The following is a 19,290-nucleotide window of genomic DNA, read 5'->3' on the forward strand; positions in this document are numbered from 1 at the left end:
TCCGGGGCAGGAGGCGGACCAGCGTGCCGACGGACGGGCACGGAGCGAGAGACAGACGGACTGAGGTTCCAGAGCAAGGCATGATTCTTGCGCTTTTGCCTCGGTCCGTTTTGGTTTTGTGACGTCCCCGTTCTGCTCGGCCCTGCTCCGGCGGAGAACCCAGATGTGGTAGAGGAGCGCCTCGAGTGAAATCCTCTTGTTGAGACAGTGGAACAAAAGCAAAAGGGTGTGTCGGAGGGGGCTGAGAGGGGGGGGGGGGGGGGTTATTCATTTTTTGTGTGTCCTAAAAAATAAAGGCTCCTTCTGGCTCCTAGGAAGAGCTCCAGCCACTAAACAAGATGTCAACGTCGAGTTTCCTCTCAGAGACCCGGCCGGCGACGGGATACATCGACCACTTTTCAGTTTGTTTGTTTCTTTTGCTTCTGGAAACCTACATCTGTTAGTCGCAAACAAAAAAGAAGGAACAAAGGTAAAATCCCAACCAATCCCGACTCGAGGGAATATTGATGAGTTTTATCATCTGTGTTTACTCCCAAATAAGGACTGATCCTGGACAGGGGGAGGGGCCTGGGCACCTGATCCCGCCTCCCCATGGAGGGGAAGAGGTGGAATTCAGTCAGGTGGGCACCATCCCTTGACCCCAGTCCCGTGTGTTTGTCTGTGTGTGCGTGCATGTGTTGAGTGCGTGTGTGTGTGTCTGTGTGTGTGTGTGTGTGTATTTGTGTTGTTGTACACCCATAAACACGGACAAAAACTGAACAGTTTTTTCTTCTTCCACGACTGCCTACTCCTCCTCTCCTCTTCTCTCAAAACATCAGAATCTTGTACTTATTTGACTTTGTTGCAACCCCACGCGCCTTGTTTTTTAGTTCCTTAAAAGACTCACAAAATGGCGCATCCTGCATGAATGATTCAAAAAATAAAGAAAACAAAAGTGAGATAGAAGAAAAGTGGAACAAGGAGACGGTACACACAGAAGAGGGACAGAAGTGTGTGACGTGAATTGAATTCTTTGTGTGTGTGTGTGTGACGTTCCCTTTCAGTCTTTCAATCTCTGATCGAAAATCTCTTTCTGTATTGTTTGTATTTTTGGTTGAATAGGAAAACACGTAGAGTCTCCACTGTGGCATCAAATTCACAAACCGGCTCAAAATGGCTCAGAAGTCTTCCAGGGTTTTGGGGTAAGAACAAAAAGGTAGAGACAGAAAAAATAAGAAGAGAGGGAGATGGAGAGAGAGAGAAAGAGAGAGAGAATCTCTTCCTCTTGACCTCCTTTATATTTTCTATTTGCTTTACTTTTCTTGACGTTGACTGATACGACGTTGACTGAGAATGTGACCCACCCCCTCCTCACTTACTCTAACCCCCCCCCACACACACACACACACACACACAAACTTTGTAATGAGATGGGAAAGTCTTGTCCCTCTAAAAGGTAGAGCTTGTATTGTGGTGAGGTTGGGATGGGCCTCACATTCAACCAAACAGGGCATATGTAGGATGTACTGTCAAGATACATTACGGTATTTATTGGGCTGTTGGTAGATTGATCATTTACTTTCAACGTTACATTTATTTTTAAGAGTTGGGGTCACGGGGTAAGCTGAGGCCGCACTTCCAGCTATGTCCTGTAGATAGCGCAATATACAATATACTTCATACAATACGCTCCTGTAACCTATTAACTTGAGTTTAGGTTAACTGCTCTGGTTGTTATCCGTATCAGTTCACTACAAATACGCTTTATCTTTTGCTTAATCAAGTACACATTGTTTGTGTTTTCTAATGGCACGATACATTACACAGGATATTGCATCCTGTATAAACATTGCTTCATAAAGGATCAGTTAATAAATTATTTAATGCCTCTCTTAGTTAGCTGTGCCTGCTACAGTGGCCCACATAGTCAACTACTCTGACATTGCGTGTGTGTGTGTGTGTGTGTGTGTGTGTGTGTGTGTGTGTGTGTGAGCGTGTGTGTGCGTACACGCGACAGTAAGCTTATGTAATTTCCCTTGTGTGTCAATACGTTTTTCTGAGTGCCTCGAAAAACACTCTTTCACCACTGTCCACTGCAGCCTTCTCTTCCCCCACTGGTTGAACGTATAGAAATATTATAAAAACTATTAAACTTCAGGACAAAGTGAATTCCTTCTCAATGTGTAGTATCACTGCGGTTAACTGTAGTAGTCGTAGACATAGTAGCAGTTTTTGATACATTCATTGACAAAGACCAAATTGTATTGATCAGTTTTGTATCCAGCCATTTCCTTGGTGACAAACGACATGTTGACCAGAGAATGCACAGAAGAAATCAACAAAAACTAACATAACTACCAAGAAACTGGATAGTATAGTGTCTTTGCATCCTCCTAAGAGGACCATCATTGAAGGCTACTCTTTCATATCACTACACTGGGCATGAGAGAGAAAAACACAATATGTATGTAGCTCATTTGGTTTGTATGTATGTGTGCGTGTGAATGTGTTTATATGCACAATGTGTATTTTTCCCCATTAACTTGCATTACCCATGTACTACTTATAGTTGTCTTTTTTTGGAAATATCACTATTGTGTGTGTGTGTGTGTGTGTGTGTGTGTGTGTGTGTGTGTGTGTGTGTGTGTGTGTGTGTGTGTTTGTGTGCACGCCACTTAATGGAGATGTGTACACGCCCTTACTGTTCACCATAGATAGTACTTCGTGTTCTTCGCCAGCCAGATACACATTAAAACATTAACCACACGAAAAGCAATGTACAACTCGCTGTTGAAAAAAAGTTTTTTTTAACAAAAAAATATGAAAAAATAAATAACCTAGTTCCAGAAATGCATGTGCTATGTGCATGCCACACCGTGGGTTAACAGTCATTTTCAGGACATAAAAGAGAAAGCAGAAATATTGAATTTAAATGGATTAACAATCAACAAAAAAATATATAGATAGATGTTTTTAAAAAAAAGAAAAAGCAACATGTTTCCCTTTTCCTTCTATTTTTGAAAACTAACAAGTTTAATAAAAAATAAATCACAAAAAAAGTGTTCAAACGTACGGGAAAATGTGACGTGTGACTGTGTTGAGGCGTGAAACGATGATGTTCGGGGAAGACACCACACAAAAAATGAACTGCTGTTTTTAAGCAACAATAATGACAATAATAATAAAGAAAAGAACGTCCAGTCCAGATGATGAAATTGTATTCTTCTCCCTTCAACTTATTTATGTATGATGTCTGTTGTGAAGAGACAGGAGGCTATAGACCAAATCCGAAGATGACGGCTTTATAACCTTTTAATCTTTCACTTCACTTCCTCTCTCTCTCTCTCTCTCTCTCTCTCTCTCTCTCTCTCTCTCTCTCTCTCTCTCGTTGCCACACTCCCAACCCTATATCACTGCTATTTCTACCAGTGCATTTTTGTAATTCCAAACATTATTCTTCTGAAGGAATAAAAAAAAGAAGAAAACAGAGAATGCACATTTTGCGTCAATGCCTGATCGTTTTTTATCTGTGTGGCTTATAAGGGCCATCTAATTCATTATACATTTCTATGTGAATGTTTTAAGTCATCTTATATTACCGAAGATGTGCATAAATGCATGTTGATATGGGGGAACAGTATGAGACGGATATCAGTCTTTCTCATTAAGAAATTACAAATGCAACACTTGGTGTATGGTCAATGGTGTATAAACATAGGGAGGGAGGTAGCAGGGAGAGAGAGGACATTTCTTTTGTTGTTTTCAAAATCTTGCTATTTTTAGCCCTCTCTTTACAACTGCTGAATCCAACCTGCAACCAGTTGACCCCTCCCTTTCATGATGCAAGGGCAGTTCTCACATGAGGAAAACCTTTTCAGTTGCCATTTCAAAGTAAATTATCCCAGAACTACCTGGGTCCCTAGCACATGTGCTGAACAGAAAGTCTCGGTAAAGCAGTCTCAGAAGGATCCACAACATGGAGGAGGAGTAGTAGGAGTGGCGTGGATGGACCAGACCAGGGCCTCCACAGATGTTCTCCTTCACCTCCTTCATGTTCTTGCGCCCTGTGGTGTAGCGGATAACTATGATCTCTGCACCGCCACCGCCCAGCTCCTCGTCCGAGATGAACTCGGGGAACAGCACCTTGGTGGGCTTGTTTTTTAACAGCTAGCGGTTGACGTGGCTCCTCCTGCCAGCAGGACCTTCACATTGACTGCCCGGTCCGTCTCCAGGTTGGCCCGGCAGGCCTTCACCAGGTCCTGCACCTCTCCCATCGCCACTGCAAAGTATAAGTCCCCCTTGCCTAATGGGATGTGCGCCATGGTGACAGCGAAGACTGAAGTAGCTGAAGTGGTCACAGTCGTGTACGGATGAGTATGAACGTGTGGTGAGTGTTCACAACGTTTTCATGCCTGGAAGACGTTACTGGGGAGTTGCTTAATGAAAGCATGATCATGGGGAGGGATACAGAGGGCTAGGTTAATATAGCAGGGTGCGCTTTGGGTCTAAACCACAGATAAACGGAGTGAGGTTTGTAAATCTAGGGTCAAACTAGAGAGGAGAGGAAGAATATTGACCAAGGCTACTTACCCTCATGTGGCCACTGCAACTACTGCAGTCCTGGCAGATTAGTATCCCCTTTTTGGTGATCTTCTCGCTGACAGGATCTCCCTAGATAGCTTCACTGCTGCCCTATCTGCAGCCATCGACTCTTATTGTGGATCAAAAGAAGATCATGGTTCAGGATAGGATAAGAAGCTGCACAAGCTACAAGTATTGCTTTTAAGTGCCAGGACGTACAACATACAATAAGTGCATACATTTAGTGCCAGGAAGTATAACATACAATAAGTGCATAAGAGGGGTGTTTTTAGGAGAGTAAGGGAGGGGAAGGGGCAGTGGGGGGTAGGGGAGGAGGCTATTCAGAGTCCAGGTGAACCAGTGAGTCATGCGTCTCTTGCGGAAGCTGGTGAGCGACTGTGGTCCTGACATTGTTATGGAGCTTGTTCCGCCATTGAGGTGCCAAAGCAGAGAAGAGTTGTGACTCATGTAATTTTACCTTGGTTGCTCTTAGCTATAGTGATACCAGGCTTCAAGCTAAGGTAGTTGGGCGGAGCGGTTGAGCTCTGGTGTGTGGTCTCACAACGCTTAGAGGTAGGCAGGTGTAGTTCCATTGACCGCCTTGTATGCCAATATCATCGTCTTGAATCTGATGCAAGCTACTACAGGGAACCAATCGAGGTGACAGAAAAGGGGGGTCACATGGAAGAATTCTGGTAGGTTGAACAAGGTGTGCTGCAACATTCTGGATATGCTGCAAAGTTTTGGTCGCAGAGCAGGGAGCCTAGCCAGGAGTGAGTTGCAGTAGTCTAGGCAGGAGATGACGAGTGCTTCGACCAGGAGCTGAGCTGCTTCCCTCATGACGAAGGGCTGGGATGCTGCGGATGTTGTAGCGCCACCGCAGTGATGTTTACGGTGCAGCAGAATTTATTGTCCACTACCACACCAAGGTTTCCTGTGGTTGTTGATGGAAATACCGCAACGTCCAAGAGTGACCAATAAGTCCATGTGAGGGCTATCTGTTGCTGACACAAAGAGGAGCTCAGTCTTGTCAAGCTCAATCTTCAAGGGTTGGGCCGTCGTCCATGTGCTGGTGTCAGCCAGACATTCTGTGATGCGTGTTGCAATCAGGATTCAGTCAGAGGAGGGGAAAGAGAGGAATCGTTGAGTGTCATCAGCGTAGCAGTGATAGGAGAAACCATGTGATGTGATTACAGAGCCAAAGGATATCGGGAGAACAGAAGGGGTCCCAGTACTGAGCCTTGAGGTGCACCAGTGTCAAGAGTGCAGGGTTTGGACAAGGAACCATTCCATGTGACCTGATAGTTTCAATTCATCAGTTAGGATGTGAAATAGGATAGTGCAGACTGGCAAGGTGGATCTGGTGGTTCACGGTGTCGAATGTTTCGGACAGGTTGCGGAGGATGAGAACCGATGAGAGGGACGAGGCTCTGGCGGCACGGAGCAACTGTCACCGCGAGGTGGTTACAAAGTCATCGGCTGTGAGGGAGGAAGCAAGGGGAGGGCCGACGGTAGAGCAGGGAAAGAGAACAATGAAAACAGTTTCCTCGGGTTGGAGGCAGAGGACTTGATTTTGGTCTGATTTGGTCTGACAGTCTGATCTCTTTCATTCCTCTCAGCTGCCAAGAAATCTGCTCTACAAGATCGCAGAGATTCTGAGAGCCGGAGAAGGTATAGGATTGCACTTCTCTGGAGTGGAAGGGACAGAGGGAGCCAAAAAAGAGGAGAGGGAGGATAGCAGAGTGTCTTCCAGATTCTTCCTCAGTGGACAGTAGGGAATTGTTCTAGAGATGGTAGTGGGCACGGGCGAACTGCGCAGTTGCCCGGGGCGCAAATTTTTCATGACACGTTGGGGGCGCCACGAGCAGTTAAAAAAACTAAAACATCTGCGCCACGAAGCGTTTTTGCATTATGTATCATAACCTTGTGCGGGGAATTGGCATACTGGCGCCCCCTGGCTACAGGCGCAGTTGAGGCGAAAGTAGAGGGAGAGCTATTTCAGCTTAAGGCGGGTAGTGACAGTGTGAGAAGTATGGAGGAGGGAGGACTTTAAGGAGAGAGAAAGCAACAAAGTGATGGTCAGAGAGGGGAAACAGAGAGAGCCGAGGTACCGCAGGAGCTCTTGAAGCCCTTTGGGTGGGAGTAGAAGGGTAGAGTGTTAGGTGAAAGGTGGCGACAAGTCTTTTACTTCAGGCGGGTCTCGACTCCAGAAGGAGGCCACATCAGTGCAGCGATTAAGGGATAGCCTGGAGACCATCTTGATCACGTCTCCTTCCTTTCTGTTTTGCTATACAGATCAGTCTGGACCTCTAGCTGCCCACATCAATTTCCGTGGGTGGGAGTTTGGCTTGACAGGCTCCTGACAAGCACCAGACAATCAGCATAATAAAACACGTGACGCCACCGCGATGGTCTGTTCAGTGGATACCCAGGACGGTAAAATATATTTTCTGTCAAGAAACACCCCCAGTGCATACTCTGCTTAATGAGTGATACCACAGCATTGCTTGGCGTCTAGAAAGCTTCTAGAAGGATAGAAAATATGCTTTACAATGTTTATTCCATTGATCAGGCTGCATTAAGCCAAATGTTTTACCCCCATGAAGTATCTTACAATAAATTATTTTTCATCATAAGGTTATCTTTACAAAACAGATTTTTTTCTGTATGGGACAGGTAATCTGTGAATTTATGCACATAATTTCTACATTGCATTTAAAAAATAGTTATTATAGGCTACCAAATCATACATATCACTACACTACAGATCAATACTTAAAAAAATAGACACGGTTTAATTTTATTTACATTTAGGATATATCTAATGGAAATACATCCGTTATGAAAGATAACTTTGTGCATAGATAATTTTGTTTGCTTGTATTCAATTTTGTATACAATGAAAGCATTAGATGATTGCATTTATGGGTGGGGGTGTTACGCTCATATGCATTTGTGGGGATTATCAGCTGTATCTTTACCCCTCTATATCCATGACTAAAAGATAAATGTATGATCCTTTTGCAAATGTTAACGTTTTAAATAATTTCAATAGTGTTCAGTGTCTTTGATAGTTAATAATTTATTTAATTTGTTTGGAGCATAAATTAAATTAAGATATTATGACGGGGTTAACCAAACTAATCTAACAATATGTAAATTCCGATACACAATTCTGACTACAATAATAATTTATGATGAACCAAAATAAATTCTACCGGAATAAAACAGTAGCCCAGTAGCCCAAATTGTTACAAACCTTTTCTTTATTAACATGTTTTCATTTCATTTATTGGTGTTTAAAGTTAGTCTATGACTTTCATTTGTTTATTTAACATTAGTTAATGTGCAATTACGTTAAGTTTGTGTCACAGTTACAGGGGTTTCACAAAGATATTGGCACTTGGAACACGGAAAGAGAATGTGCATTATGGGAGTTGCACCGGAGCTACAGGGTTACAGAGACCAATGAGCAGGGGCGAAGACAGCCATTAATGTAAAGGCAGTATCTTGGTAAATATATATACCTCATGCTGTGATATCACAACAAACATTCTGATCTCCATGTGGACTTTATATACAATATACAGTATTTACCTATACATGTATATATGATATTTATATATGTACCATATAGTGAAAAAGTTTCCCCATGCCATGCCATACATTTTATTTAATGTAGGTTGATTTCTCTTAACACACAGAGAGGAATGTGTGCACAAACTACAATTTGGTTAGTGTTTAGGCCACCTCTTGTTTCACCCCAAAAGCAAATGCGTTTACAAATTAGCAAGTATACATCTAACCAGGTCTGGTCTTGTTGGACATGATTATGGACTTAAGTTAATTGCTTAAGATCAGCCTTCTGAATTCACCTTGGCCATCAGTAAAGATATTTTCCAGAAGGATTGTGAAACACTGCATACATCACAGGGCACAGGATGGGTTTTAATGGGTCGAATTTTCATGAAAGGTTTTAAACCAAGTAGAACGTATGTTGTAATATGTGGTAGTGACATGGGGCTTCTTGTTGAATCATCCTTGTTGGCACCATTTGTACATGCTGTGCATGGGTTGACTTCTTACAGAGGTGGGCCCTTTAGATGTTGAAAATAAAATGCATAGAAAAATAAATTACATAAACTGAAACAATGTCAACCATTCACATAAAGTAAATTACAGGCAACCAATCGTAAAAGCTCTTAAATGTATCATGGCAGTTGCTTTTAAGTGCAACATCGTCGACTAAATATCAACTATCTTGTGAGTAAGAGGCAAAGTAGTACTACTTTTTCCCTTACTTCAAATAAAGTAAAATATTACTTACGTTTTCTATTTTGTGTTGAATCAAGTTAACTTTTCTATTACACCACAACGTCAGTTTTCTTCCCTCATCTTTATAGGCCATTAGCAGAGGAAATATTTGTACATATTACTAAGTAAATAGAAAAAAATAATAGTAAAATGACAACAAACAAATGTTAAAAAAAATGCATCTCAGTCCGCTCAACACTGATAATGTCTCAACCAAGTAAGTCTTTTTTTTATTATTAATTTTAATAACCTGCCAAAATAATTCTGAATGGGACCTGGATATTTTTATGACCCTGGTGTGCTACAGTACACAACATATATCATCAATTTCCCACGGACAAAGTTTCACACAATATTACACATTGCTAAATTGTAGATGTTTCGTCACAACCCTCCAAATAATAAAATCAATATTACAAAAGAGGATATGCGGCACACGAATAACTATCACACACACATTGTGGCCCTCTGCATTTATTGCATTGGAAGTTTGTGCCAAGTGTCTTACAGAGCTAGGTTAGAACTCAACAAAAACATGCACGCAAACACACACACACACACACACACAAAACAGCAGGCAGAATAATTAAAATAAAATAAAACGTGTCTCTCTCCACACAGCTTCCCCAGCCTCGTCAGTAAATGGTGTGCGGACCGCCTGTTCATCTAACTAAGGTGCAGGTTCTCCTCCTCACTAACTATACAAAATAAAATAAAAGTGCACTGTCCAGTCGAGCTCGGCAGCAAGCTTCAACGGAATACAAAAAACACCACCTCTTTGAGGACAAGGTGTTATGCAGACACACAACACACAACAACCAAAACCCCTGCCCTTTAAGGACAAGGCGTTACATGGTGGTGATGCAGACACACACACACACACACAAAGCAACCACATTTGTCCATTTTCCTTATATTGAGTGGTGGGGGGGGAATGATCGCATAACTTCTTGACTTCACTCTGTTCTTCTAGCATTTGTGTTGCAATTTAAATTGCAAAGCACAATACTTTTTTCCAAAGAAAGTATTGTATAATTGGGAGTTGTATAGTTTCCTTTAATCAATAATTGATTACAACTTTGGGGATGGCAAAGTCAGCCAACCAGCCTACTACTGACATTTTTTATATGTATATAATTAAGAAACTGTTGGTGTCAAATGCTTTAGCTAACTTAATAAAATACAGTAATTTAATTGTAGCTGAAAGATAACAGTCAAAACTCTCTCTAACAATTATGCCACATTGTTCATGAAAATATATCTTTGCTTTTCAACAACACCACTTTTAAAACCGAAAATTTAACACACGATTAAAATGCATCAGTTGAGATTTTAAATAATCCCCTCTCTTTCGGCGCACACACACACAGTGTATGGCTTTGCACTAAATAAATAGATTGTATCTCCTTAAAATAGGACTAAACCAAAAATCTTCTTGGAAGGGGTCTACAATTACACTCTGCCTCATTTTTGTCTTTTACTCCCGTACATACGCAAGCACACTCTCGACCCCTCATACCGTTTCATTGCTTCAAACATGGCCAACTTTAAATGTGCAACACGTCAAACATTCATTGATTGATTTCTTCGGGTAAGATTTGAAAAGTAATAGCGATCAGGAAGAATATTTGGCGTTGGTTTTTTTTTTGTTATAAAATTAGAAAGGATAAAAGAAACGGGGGAAAACCACAAGCAAGTTAATACTCTTTTTACCCACTGGTAGTTCTATCCATTATCCCTCCATCCATGTCCACCCCCAGGACAGAAGTCTACATGGGAGCACACGCTCATCCATCAAAGGAATGCTATTTATTTATATGCAGGAGTGTACAGATGATCGAGACGTGGGGTGACGTCGGCGTCCATCGGAAGAAGAGGCGAGTGGCCTACGCTCCCCATCTCCTTTGCCCCCCGATGGACTGCATGTTTGAGATCAGCGGGATCAGAATTTTGTAGTATCTTCCTGTGGTATTTGGAGAACAAGACCGCCTGTTCTTGTCCCCAGATGCAGCGATGTTGTTACAGTCCGTTTTTGGCGGGAAAGCCCAGTTGCGGAGGCCATGGAGGAACAGCGGGTAAGGGAGGGGCCAGTAAGAGGGAAGAGCTAGCAAACTGTGGTGGAATATTGCTTGATGTCGTCAAGCTCCCACGAGAAACTACGGAGGCAAAAACACTCAGAACAGCGCGCCCCCACCTTCCCCGCCCAAGCTCTGTAACGACGACTCCCCAGGGGAGCCCCCTGACTCCACCGCCCCACCTCCACCGCCGCCAACCTCCAGGGGTACGGCGGGGTCAAAGGCGGGGTCGCCGCCCAGGTGGTCGTCCTCCATCTTGACGCCGTCGGCGAGGAAGGCAGAGTAGGCGTCGCTCTCGGCCATCAGCAGCTTGAGCTTGGGGATCCAGCTTTTCCTCACCACGCGGCGGGCGTTGGTGCACATGTCCGCCGCAATGGCGTTCATCTCGCTCTCCTTGAAGCTGGTGGCGAAGTTCTGGCAGTAATCTGGTGTCAGAGGAGGGGATGGGGAAGAAGGAGGCAAACGTAATTTTTTTATTTTAATTTTAGCAGACACATTTATCCCAGGCAACTTTTGTGAAACTCAGTCATGTTTGACTCCATGACGGAGATAAAAAACATTTTCCTCTGTGAAAAAGATGTTATTTGTCTTTGAGCAGGAACACTATAACATAGAACCAGGAAGAATATAGCTCTGAATGTGATTGGCCTTTAGATCCAATAAATTACTAAGGGTGAGGGTACTGTCTGCAATGCAGACATGCCTGTCCGGTCTGCCTATCATGCTGACAATGACTTCCAATAGTACACATCGCCATCTAGTGGTCAGTCACCAAGAGGAACTGCTCCTCAAACATTCACCAGTGGAAGACTGGATGGTTGATTCAAATTCAGCTTTCTAATGATTAAAAATAGGACCGTGCATAGTGCCCTCTTTTTGATTTCACTTCCATGACTGTAAGACTATAGCGCAATTTATTTTAAAAAGGTCATGCTCCTTTGTGTCAACTGAGCTCTTAATGGACCAGTAGTTACATATCCAAAAGTCACTCGCTTGAATTGAGCCATTAGGGGCCCCTCCCAATGGTCTCTAAAATCGTCTCTCTTTGCTCCATAGGAACGGTGGAGAGCCAGCTGTGTGTTAATATATACAAATACAAATGTGTTAATATTGATATTTTATTATTAAGTCTTACTCTTAGGACAGAGAAGTCCAGAGAGAGATACACCCTCCCATACTCACACTTAACTGCATGCAGGACTCTGTTGTCCAGAGGTTTACGGCTTGGGTCATTGGTGGATGAACGGATGCCAGTTCCACAGCTGTTGGCCAGCGTGTTCCTGACCATGGCGGACAACAAAATGATCAAGAGGAATCACAAAAAGGTGGAGGACGCATGTGAAATGAAAGCGTCTCACACTGCATCCTATTCCTCTACAATTTAACTAGTTACCACGTGTATGAGTACGTGTGTGAGCACGTGAAGGTCGGGGTCTCATCTAATGAAGACGCGTCCGCTATTGTTAGTGTGTATGGGTCCCGTGTTTGTTTTGGTTTGCGTGTGTGTGAGCAATGTGTGTGTGGGGGGGGTACATATGGGGTGTATGTTCGTGTTTAGAGTTTATAGCTGTTTGGAGGCTATGTGTGTGTGTGCTTGCAGTCACCTGTCGAAGAAGGCGGCAAGCAGCCTCCGGAGAAGCACCTTGTGTCTGGTCCCCGCGCTCACGTGACAGTTCATCAGCTGGGCCCGTGATATGAACACAGAGGTGCCTGCCGGGAGTACAGGCACAGAACCAGTTCACATCTCTCTCACACACACACACACACACAGACAGACAGGCACACACACACAGACACACACACACACACCTGAGACTAGCTCCAGCTTCTCAGCTGGGTCACCCTCCTCATACAGCTTGGGGTGGCAGCGGTTCCCTATCTGAGCGATGAGTTCGGTGGGGAGACAGGTGAGGTCTCGGCCCCGCATCCGCCCTCGTGTCTCCGTGTGGTCCGGAAGGGCCTCCACCCGTTCGCCTGCAGCTGGAAGGGACGCACAGGACAGTCTGTTAAGGTACGGTCTGTAAAGTGTCTATCAGTAGGCTGGTTACGTGAAGGTTTGGTCTTGAAAAAGGTTAGGTCTTTAAAGGTAAAGCCTGTAAAAATTCTGGAAAGGTTGTCATTAACTGTTACATCTGTAAGGAGTCTGCAAAGGTGGAGTCTATAATGGTTACATCTCTAAAAAGTCTGTATAGGTTCAGTCTTTCAAAGTAACATCTGTTAAAAGTCTATCAAGGTAGAATCTGCCTAGCGCCCCATTAGCATGTGCTACAGCCACAGACAGCATGGCCATGGACTGAGTGTTCATCTGTTCTGTGGCGTCTGGGCCTTACCCGCAACGCCCACATTCAGCATACTGTACATGGTGTACATGTTGCAGATCTGCCTGTACTGCTCTTCGGCGCTTTCGTCGGCTCCCTCCTCCTCCTCCTCCTCCTCGTGGTAACTGACGGGTGAGTCGCTGGCGTAGGCGCTCACTGTGCCGGGGCTCGCGCCGTCCGACAGGCCAAGCCCCGCCCCCACTGCCACGCAGCTCCCATTTGGCCCGACGCCACCGTTGCTGTTGTTGCCCATCCCACCGCCCGTCACCATGGAAGCCAGTGCGCCTCCAACAGCGGGGCCCATCCCCACGGCGAGGCCCAGACCAGCGGGGGGGCTCTGGATGGCGCTGCCCCGCATGGCCTCCTGCTGCGAGAAGCGAGCGGCCTTCCTCGACCCGCCGCCGCCGCCGCCGCCGCCGCCGCCGCCTGAGCCCCCGTCTCGGCTGCTGCCCCCCTCCCACAGCCGCTTGGCCACCGGTGAGCAGACCACCGAGTGCGCCGACGCCTCCGGCTGGCCCGACGCCTGCTCCGTCTTCACCCGGGAAAGGGGCGTGACGCAGGGGGCGGGGCGGCTCGTCTGCGTGACGGGGCTCTGGGGCTCCGAGGACGGGGCCTCCTCCGGTTGGAGGCCCTGGGAGTCACAGCTGGGGGACGACACCTTGGGGGAGGGAAAGAGCGGAACGCATGATAGTCCCGCTAGATAGTATAGAGGGATCGGGACGCCTGTTCCACACCAGCACATGTTTTGGGCTGAGGACTGGAGGCACACCTTGAACTCAGTAGCCGCAACTGACTCAAAAGACTAGATCCCATTTGTTGATCTATTCGTCGCTAAATGATTTGATCTTTTGAACACTTTTTGTTTGCTTGCGTGACGCTACAATGATAGTGTCTGGCCATTTGCCACTCACGCCACTCCATTCTGCATGCCCTGGAAGGAGGGTTGGGGACCAGGGGGAGTGCCATACCTTAAGGAAGAACTCGGTGCCCTTTTCCATGATCTGCTGGATCTGGAGGAAGCCCGCCGTGTACATGAGCAGGAACTGGTCCCCCACGGTCATGCTGAGGCGGCCCGTGTAGCAGAAGGCCAGGATCTGCTGGAAACTCTGGGGCTGCACGGCAGGGGGCAACTCCACCACCAGGGGGCTCTGGACACCCTCGTTATCTCCACTATCACTGCCGCCGCCACCACCGCCACCACCGCCACCACCGCCACCACCGCCACCACCGCCGCCGCCGCTGCTGCTGCTGAAAAGGTCCCGGAAATAAGAGCTGCTGGCTGCCAGCACAGCGCGATGGGCCTGGGGGACAAAGAAGAGGACGAGGTGAGAGAAGCTCGGCATTTGTGGTTTCATCAGCTTTCTGTGGATTCAAGGGATTTGGGGGTTGAGTTTTGCATTTATGGAGGGTAGGAGCTGACCAAAACAGAAGCTGACACTCTGATCTATATCAAATCCGTATAGTGGGATAAATAAAAAAAGAATGCTTGATGATGTGCAGCGACGCTTGGGAATAAAACAGGGAATTGGGAAGAGAAAATTTTGTTCTGAAATGAATGTTGGCCTACCTTAAAGTTGTGGCCCTTGACGACCACGGAGACATCGCAGTAGAGGCCCTGTAGCCTCTGCTCATTCAGACACTCAAGGATGTTGTTGCCGAAATTTGGGATTGCCATCTGAAGGGTCTGGGCCATGGTGTGTCTTCTAGGAGGAAGGAAGGAAGGAAAGGATAGAGGGTGATAGGAAGAAAGGATGGAAAAAGAAAAGAGGGAGGGAGAGAGAGAGGGAGTGTGGGAGAGAGGAGAGAAAGAAAGGAGGGATGAAGAAAAGCAAGAGGGCAGAAGGAAATGAGGAAGGGAAGAAAATAGACAGATATTAATAAAATGCAAAGCAGCAGTATACAATCAAATTTGACCCACACAATGTAAATAGAAAAGCTAATAAATATCATCCAGATGTTTTTATATTTGGAACCATAGCCAATCTATGGGAGCTCTTCAAAAGCGGTAAAATTAAATGAAAGTCTGTTCCCCCAAGAACATTAAATTCTGTGTAGACCATAGCAATTCCTTGTATGAAAAAAGTTTTTGTATCTACTTCAAGGCTGGGTAAGTAGACATCACCAATGACATAGTGTGCTCACACATGGTAAAAGCTTGCTTGGTCGCCATTTTCTATGGGCTATAAAAACCCTGTGTCCTTAGATAACTGGGTCATGTTCTTTTATTTCTATGAGCAAATGTGTGCCATCTAAACAAACAGCAGATACCATGTGTCCATTCAATACTGGGAACAGAACAAGCCGGTCTCGCTTCCCTTTTGTGGAACAGCTTCTAGTAGGACCTTAGATGAATGTTGTCCTTTTAAGCTAAAGTTACCAAATATTTTTTGTCGGTTTTACCCTGAGAATGCAGGGCAATTTAAGGTTTCAAACCTATGTAATAACCGCTCTAGAAGCACGGTGTACAAAAGACAGTAGGTGGGATTTAAAGGTTACACTGCAGAGCAAATGTTTCTTGTTGCAATCTCTGTCATGTCATATCCCAGTCTTGATAAATTACACATGCATTTAACATGGAAGCACACTCACCGTGGCTGTTCTAGATATAGAACAGGGAGAGTGACATACACTGTGAAAGTGGTACACATTACACTGTCACCATATTTTCTTACATTTCTGTTATTACATTCTTCTAGTTTAATAGGTTTGTTTGAACGGCTCATCCATGCATGAAGCAGGATGCTGCTCACACACTGAGAAATTATATGTCCCTCTCTTTCGCTTTTTAAGAAATGTAGCTTAAATTATGACATGGATACATTGTAATACGACCATATATAGTTGGCTAATAGGTAGGACAGTCAATTAGTTAGGATGTCTCGACTCCAGGGCTGAGCATTCCTGAGAAAGTTGCTAACCTGTTCATTAGTGGCATGCATCTTTAAAAATAAATTGAAGTCGCTTTAGAAGAAAGCTACAGAAAGTTCAAATATGGATCTCTGGCAATGCCAACAACAGTTAACATTGTTGTCATCATGCCTCACCCTGTATTAAGCATACAAGCAACTGCAGTATGGCTAGCTGGAGAAAACCTAGCGTTAGCACTTAGCACCCCCCCATCATATCCAAAGCCTTTCAATTGGGAGATAGCCAAGTTTCCCAGTGAAGAGAAACACTCTTTGTCTCTTCTCAGGCTCCCCCCTCTCTCATACTAAAACACAGATGTATGCACACACACACCCACACTATGAAACAAACCCACAAAAGGCACACTGAGTCACACACACATTAAACAATACTGCTTGTTTACAGTTGAGCAAGTGAGTCACACTGTGTGTGTGTGTGCGCGCACACACACACACACACACACACACACACACACACACACACACACACACACACACACACACACACACACACACACACACACACACACACACACACACACACACACACACATTTCAGAAGGAAAGTTCAATCAAGAATTTCTGTGTTTCCTTCCTAAAGTATCGGTCAATAATTCTATTTCACCCCATGATCTCATATGAAGCAAGCACAGAATCGATACCAAGAAGGAGAGTAGTAGGTCAACCATCTTAAACACTTAGTTCTAGGAGATGCTGTTGTAGATTACTACATATTTTTTAGAGCCTAAAAATTAAAATAAAAAATATTAGTGTGATAATTACTAATAGGAATATAATGTGGGCATTCCCTGGGTCTTATATGCCAACGTATTTTATTGTTTACTCCAACGTAGCCCGGGTACGCTTGAAGGGTTTCGCTTCGTCAAGCCACTGGTAAAAAATAACTAGTCTCTAAAATCAACAGTATTTAATAGCGACTCAGTCGCTTTTGAGCGAAAATAACCAACAACGGAATATAGCGTTATCAACTACAAGCTGTGCCATAGACCGTCAGTCTGACACTGCATATTTCCCCTTTGTGGGACCATCGTATCGTATTTAAAGTACGCAGAGTCGTTTGACCGGATGGTCGAAAGATCAATGGGGAATAGATGAGTTTATACTGCTGCACCGGCAGTGACCGCTCCGCTGGCAGTCAGTCTGCCCGCGCGGACTGCTCCACTGCTTGCACGGGCCGGGGGGCGACTAGGGGATGGCGACTGATTCCCGGTAGATGTCAAGGATTGATAAAGTAAAATGATAAGTCCGTCCAGACTGCCCAATTTTGTATACAACATGGGGTGTTTGATCTCTATCATACTTTTTCTCTCTACAAAATATGACTTCTCCCGTCGTCGGGGCCCGTGGAGCGAGCTAGTTGCTATGCTAACATATAGTTAAATAATTTTGGGCTCTACGTCTAGCATTCTCGCACCCGCCCGACAGACACTGAAGCACACACACACACAATATTTCGAAACAATTCCGCAATGGAAGATAGAATTACAGTTAGATTTGATCAGCTGGGCTATCGGTGTCATTATGACATCCACTGTCCGTCCCCGAATATTAAAGTGTTGCACGAAATATATTTGGGATGGTGGTGGCGGGGACTCGTCCCCCATGCCAGTCTCCATTTTACGACATCAACAGGTCATCCTAGGACACACAGGCAGCCGAGGGCGAGCCAGACGGAACCAGTGCGGCACTGAGCGGGGGTTGGCTAGACACAGACAGTGCTCAATGTTGTTTAACCTCCATGAAAAGTAACCATCTAGCGTTGACACGTTGATTGTTGACGACCGAGTCATTCGCATTTGTATTCTTTAGAATACACATAAGTAAGGAACACGTTGCTTTAAAAGAAAGTGCCAGTTTTATGGTCTGCTTAGAGAAGAGCCCAATCCACTAGCTTTATACAACCAAAATGCCGATCAAGGTGAACCTGATTTTTAGAAGTTTTAACTATGCCAACCTGGACCCATGTTCCGAATGACATGGGCTAGCTAAAGACTAAGACAAGTTATCTTCGCTCCCAACCAATCCGAATCGCCAGCGCTGACTCGAATCTCCGACACAGACGTTTTCCCCGAGCCAGCCAAATAAATCCGGAGATATCCTCAGACGAACCCGTCAGACACACACTCACCCACGGCGCCTGTTAGTCGATGCAGAGCGTTTTTACTGGACGGGGCACCGCTCCTTGTCTCCCCGCTTCTCCTCGCTCCTACTGACAGCCATTCATTCGAAGTTTGATTGCCGACAGCAGAGCTATCGAGGGCGGTACGGTGAAGGCGAAGGGGATTGCGGAACACAGAGTCACCGATCGCACACAACAGCAGAGGGAAAGGGCAGGCATGACGCGTTCGTCACTCAATCGCATGATCGCGTTGAGCGCAGCCTCGATTTTGGAAGACCTATCCCACGACGTAGACTGCGCATTGGCACAGCGACAGCAGCGAGAGAAACCGCCTCTCTCGCCTCGACTCCCCCTCCCCCCCCGACCCCACACCCATGTGCGAGATGAGAAAGTAGGCCGTGTGTGTGTGAGAGAGAGAGAGAGAGAGAGAGAGAGAGAGAGAGAGAGAGAGAGAGAGAGAGAGAGAGAGAGAGAGAGAGAGAGAGAGAGAGAGAGAGAGAGAGAGAGAGAGAGAGAGAGAGAGAGAGAGAGAGAGAGAGAGAGAGAGAGAGAGAGAGAGAGAGAGAGGATCGGGTGGGATGTAAACTCAGTCAACTTAGATGAACTGCAAGTGGTGAATAGGCTTACAATGTAAGATTCTAATTGTTCCATATTAAATAATGTGTGCAATAACATCATACAACGTCATATATAGGCCTATTTCATTTTGTCTACAGTAGGTATTCACATAAATAATACATCGGAATCTAATGCATTTATGAATAAATTACTTCAAAATAACCTGACCTCATGCCTCGTTTCATTATCCTGCTCAATGTGATGATATGTGATCTGCTTGTGTTTCTGTTTAAACCTGTGGGGTAATATGTGTGGGGTTACAAATAGCAATATAATTTATTTTAATTACGGAATAATTCCAATGTTAACTGTGGCGGTGCTGGCCGGGATTCTGCCATCCATAGCACTATTGGGACCCA

General features: G+C 45.1%; 2 protein-coding genes across 3 annotated transcripts in view; one reads left to right on the top strand and one right to left on the bottom strand.

The window, feature by feature from the left end:
* cacna1aa (calcium channel, voltage-dependent, P/Q type, alpha 1A subunit, a) overlaps positions 1 to 171 on the top strand; it is a gene marked incomplete at its 5' end in the record, with an annotated part of 89,087 nt that extends 88,916 nt beyond the window's left edge. Inside the window, one exon of the mRNA XM_079746904.1 lies at positions 1 to 171. This exon is cut by the window's left edge and continues 805 nt beyond it.
* Positions 172 to 7,825: 7,654 nt separating this feature from the next.
* Positions 7,826 to 18,482, bottom strand: LOC307082482 (nucleus accumbens-associated protein 1-like). 2 transcript variants are annotated; one of them, XM_079746075.1, is made up of 8 exons: positions 18,323 to 18,482; positions 14,835 to 14,967; positions 14,236 to 14,568; positions 13,280 to 13,925; positions 12,759 to 12,929; positions 12,554 to 12,659; positions 12,132 to 12,229; positions 7,826 to 11,374 (listed from the first exon to the last, which is right to left on the bottom strand). In XM_079746075.1, the coding sequence occupies exons 2-8, from the start codon at positions 14,958 to 14,960 to the stop codon at positions 11,049 to 11,051; spliced, it is 1,806 nt and encodes a 601-aa protein (XP_079602201.1). In that variant the 5' UTR covers positions 14,961 to 14,967; positions 18,323 to 18,482; the 3' UTR covers positions 7,826 to 11,048. The 2 variants fall into 2 exon arrangements, with proteins under 2 accessions (XP_079602201.1, XP_079602200.1); XM_079746074.1 differs by having other exon boundaries at positions 14,835 to 14,970.
* Between the last annotated feature and the right edge of the window lie 808 nt (positions 18,483 to 19,290).

Source organism: Pollachius pollachius (genome assembly GCF_949987615.1).
Source record: "Pollachius pollachius genome assembly, chromosome: 11".
NCBI classification, from domain to species: domain Eukaryota; kingdom Metazoa; phylum Chordata; class Actinopteri; order Gadiformes; family Gadidae; genus Pollachius; species Pollachius pollachius.

What these genes read in the sequence shown, in the direction of transcription:
- LOC307082482 (XM_079746075.1), bottom strand. Translation starts at nt 14,960, where the DNA reads ATGGCCCAGACCCTTCAGATGGCAATCCCAAATTTCGGCAACAACATC. An exon ending in GAAGCTGGAGCTAGTCTCAG is followed by an intron (nt 12,660 to 12,758) that starts GTGTGTGTGTGT and finishes TACTCCCGGCAG; the next exon opens with GCACCTCTGTGTTCATATCA. An exon ending in CTTGCCGCCTTCTTCGACAG is followed by an intron (nt 12,230 to 12,553) that starts GTGACTGCAAGC and finishes CGCCATGGTCAG; the next exon opens with GAACACGCTGGCCAACAGCT.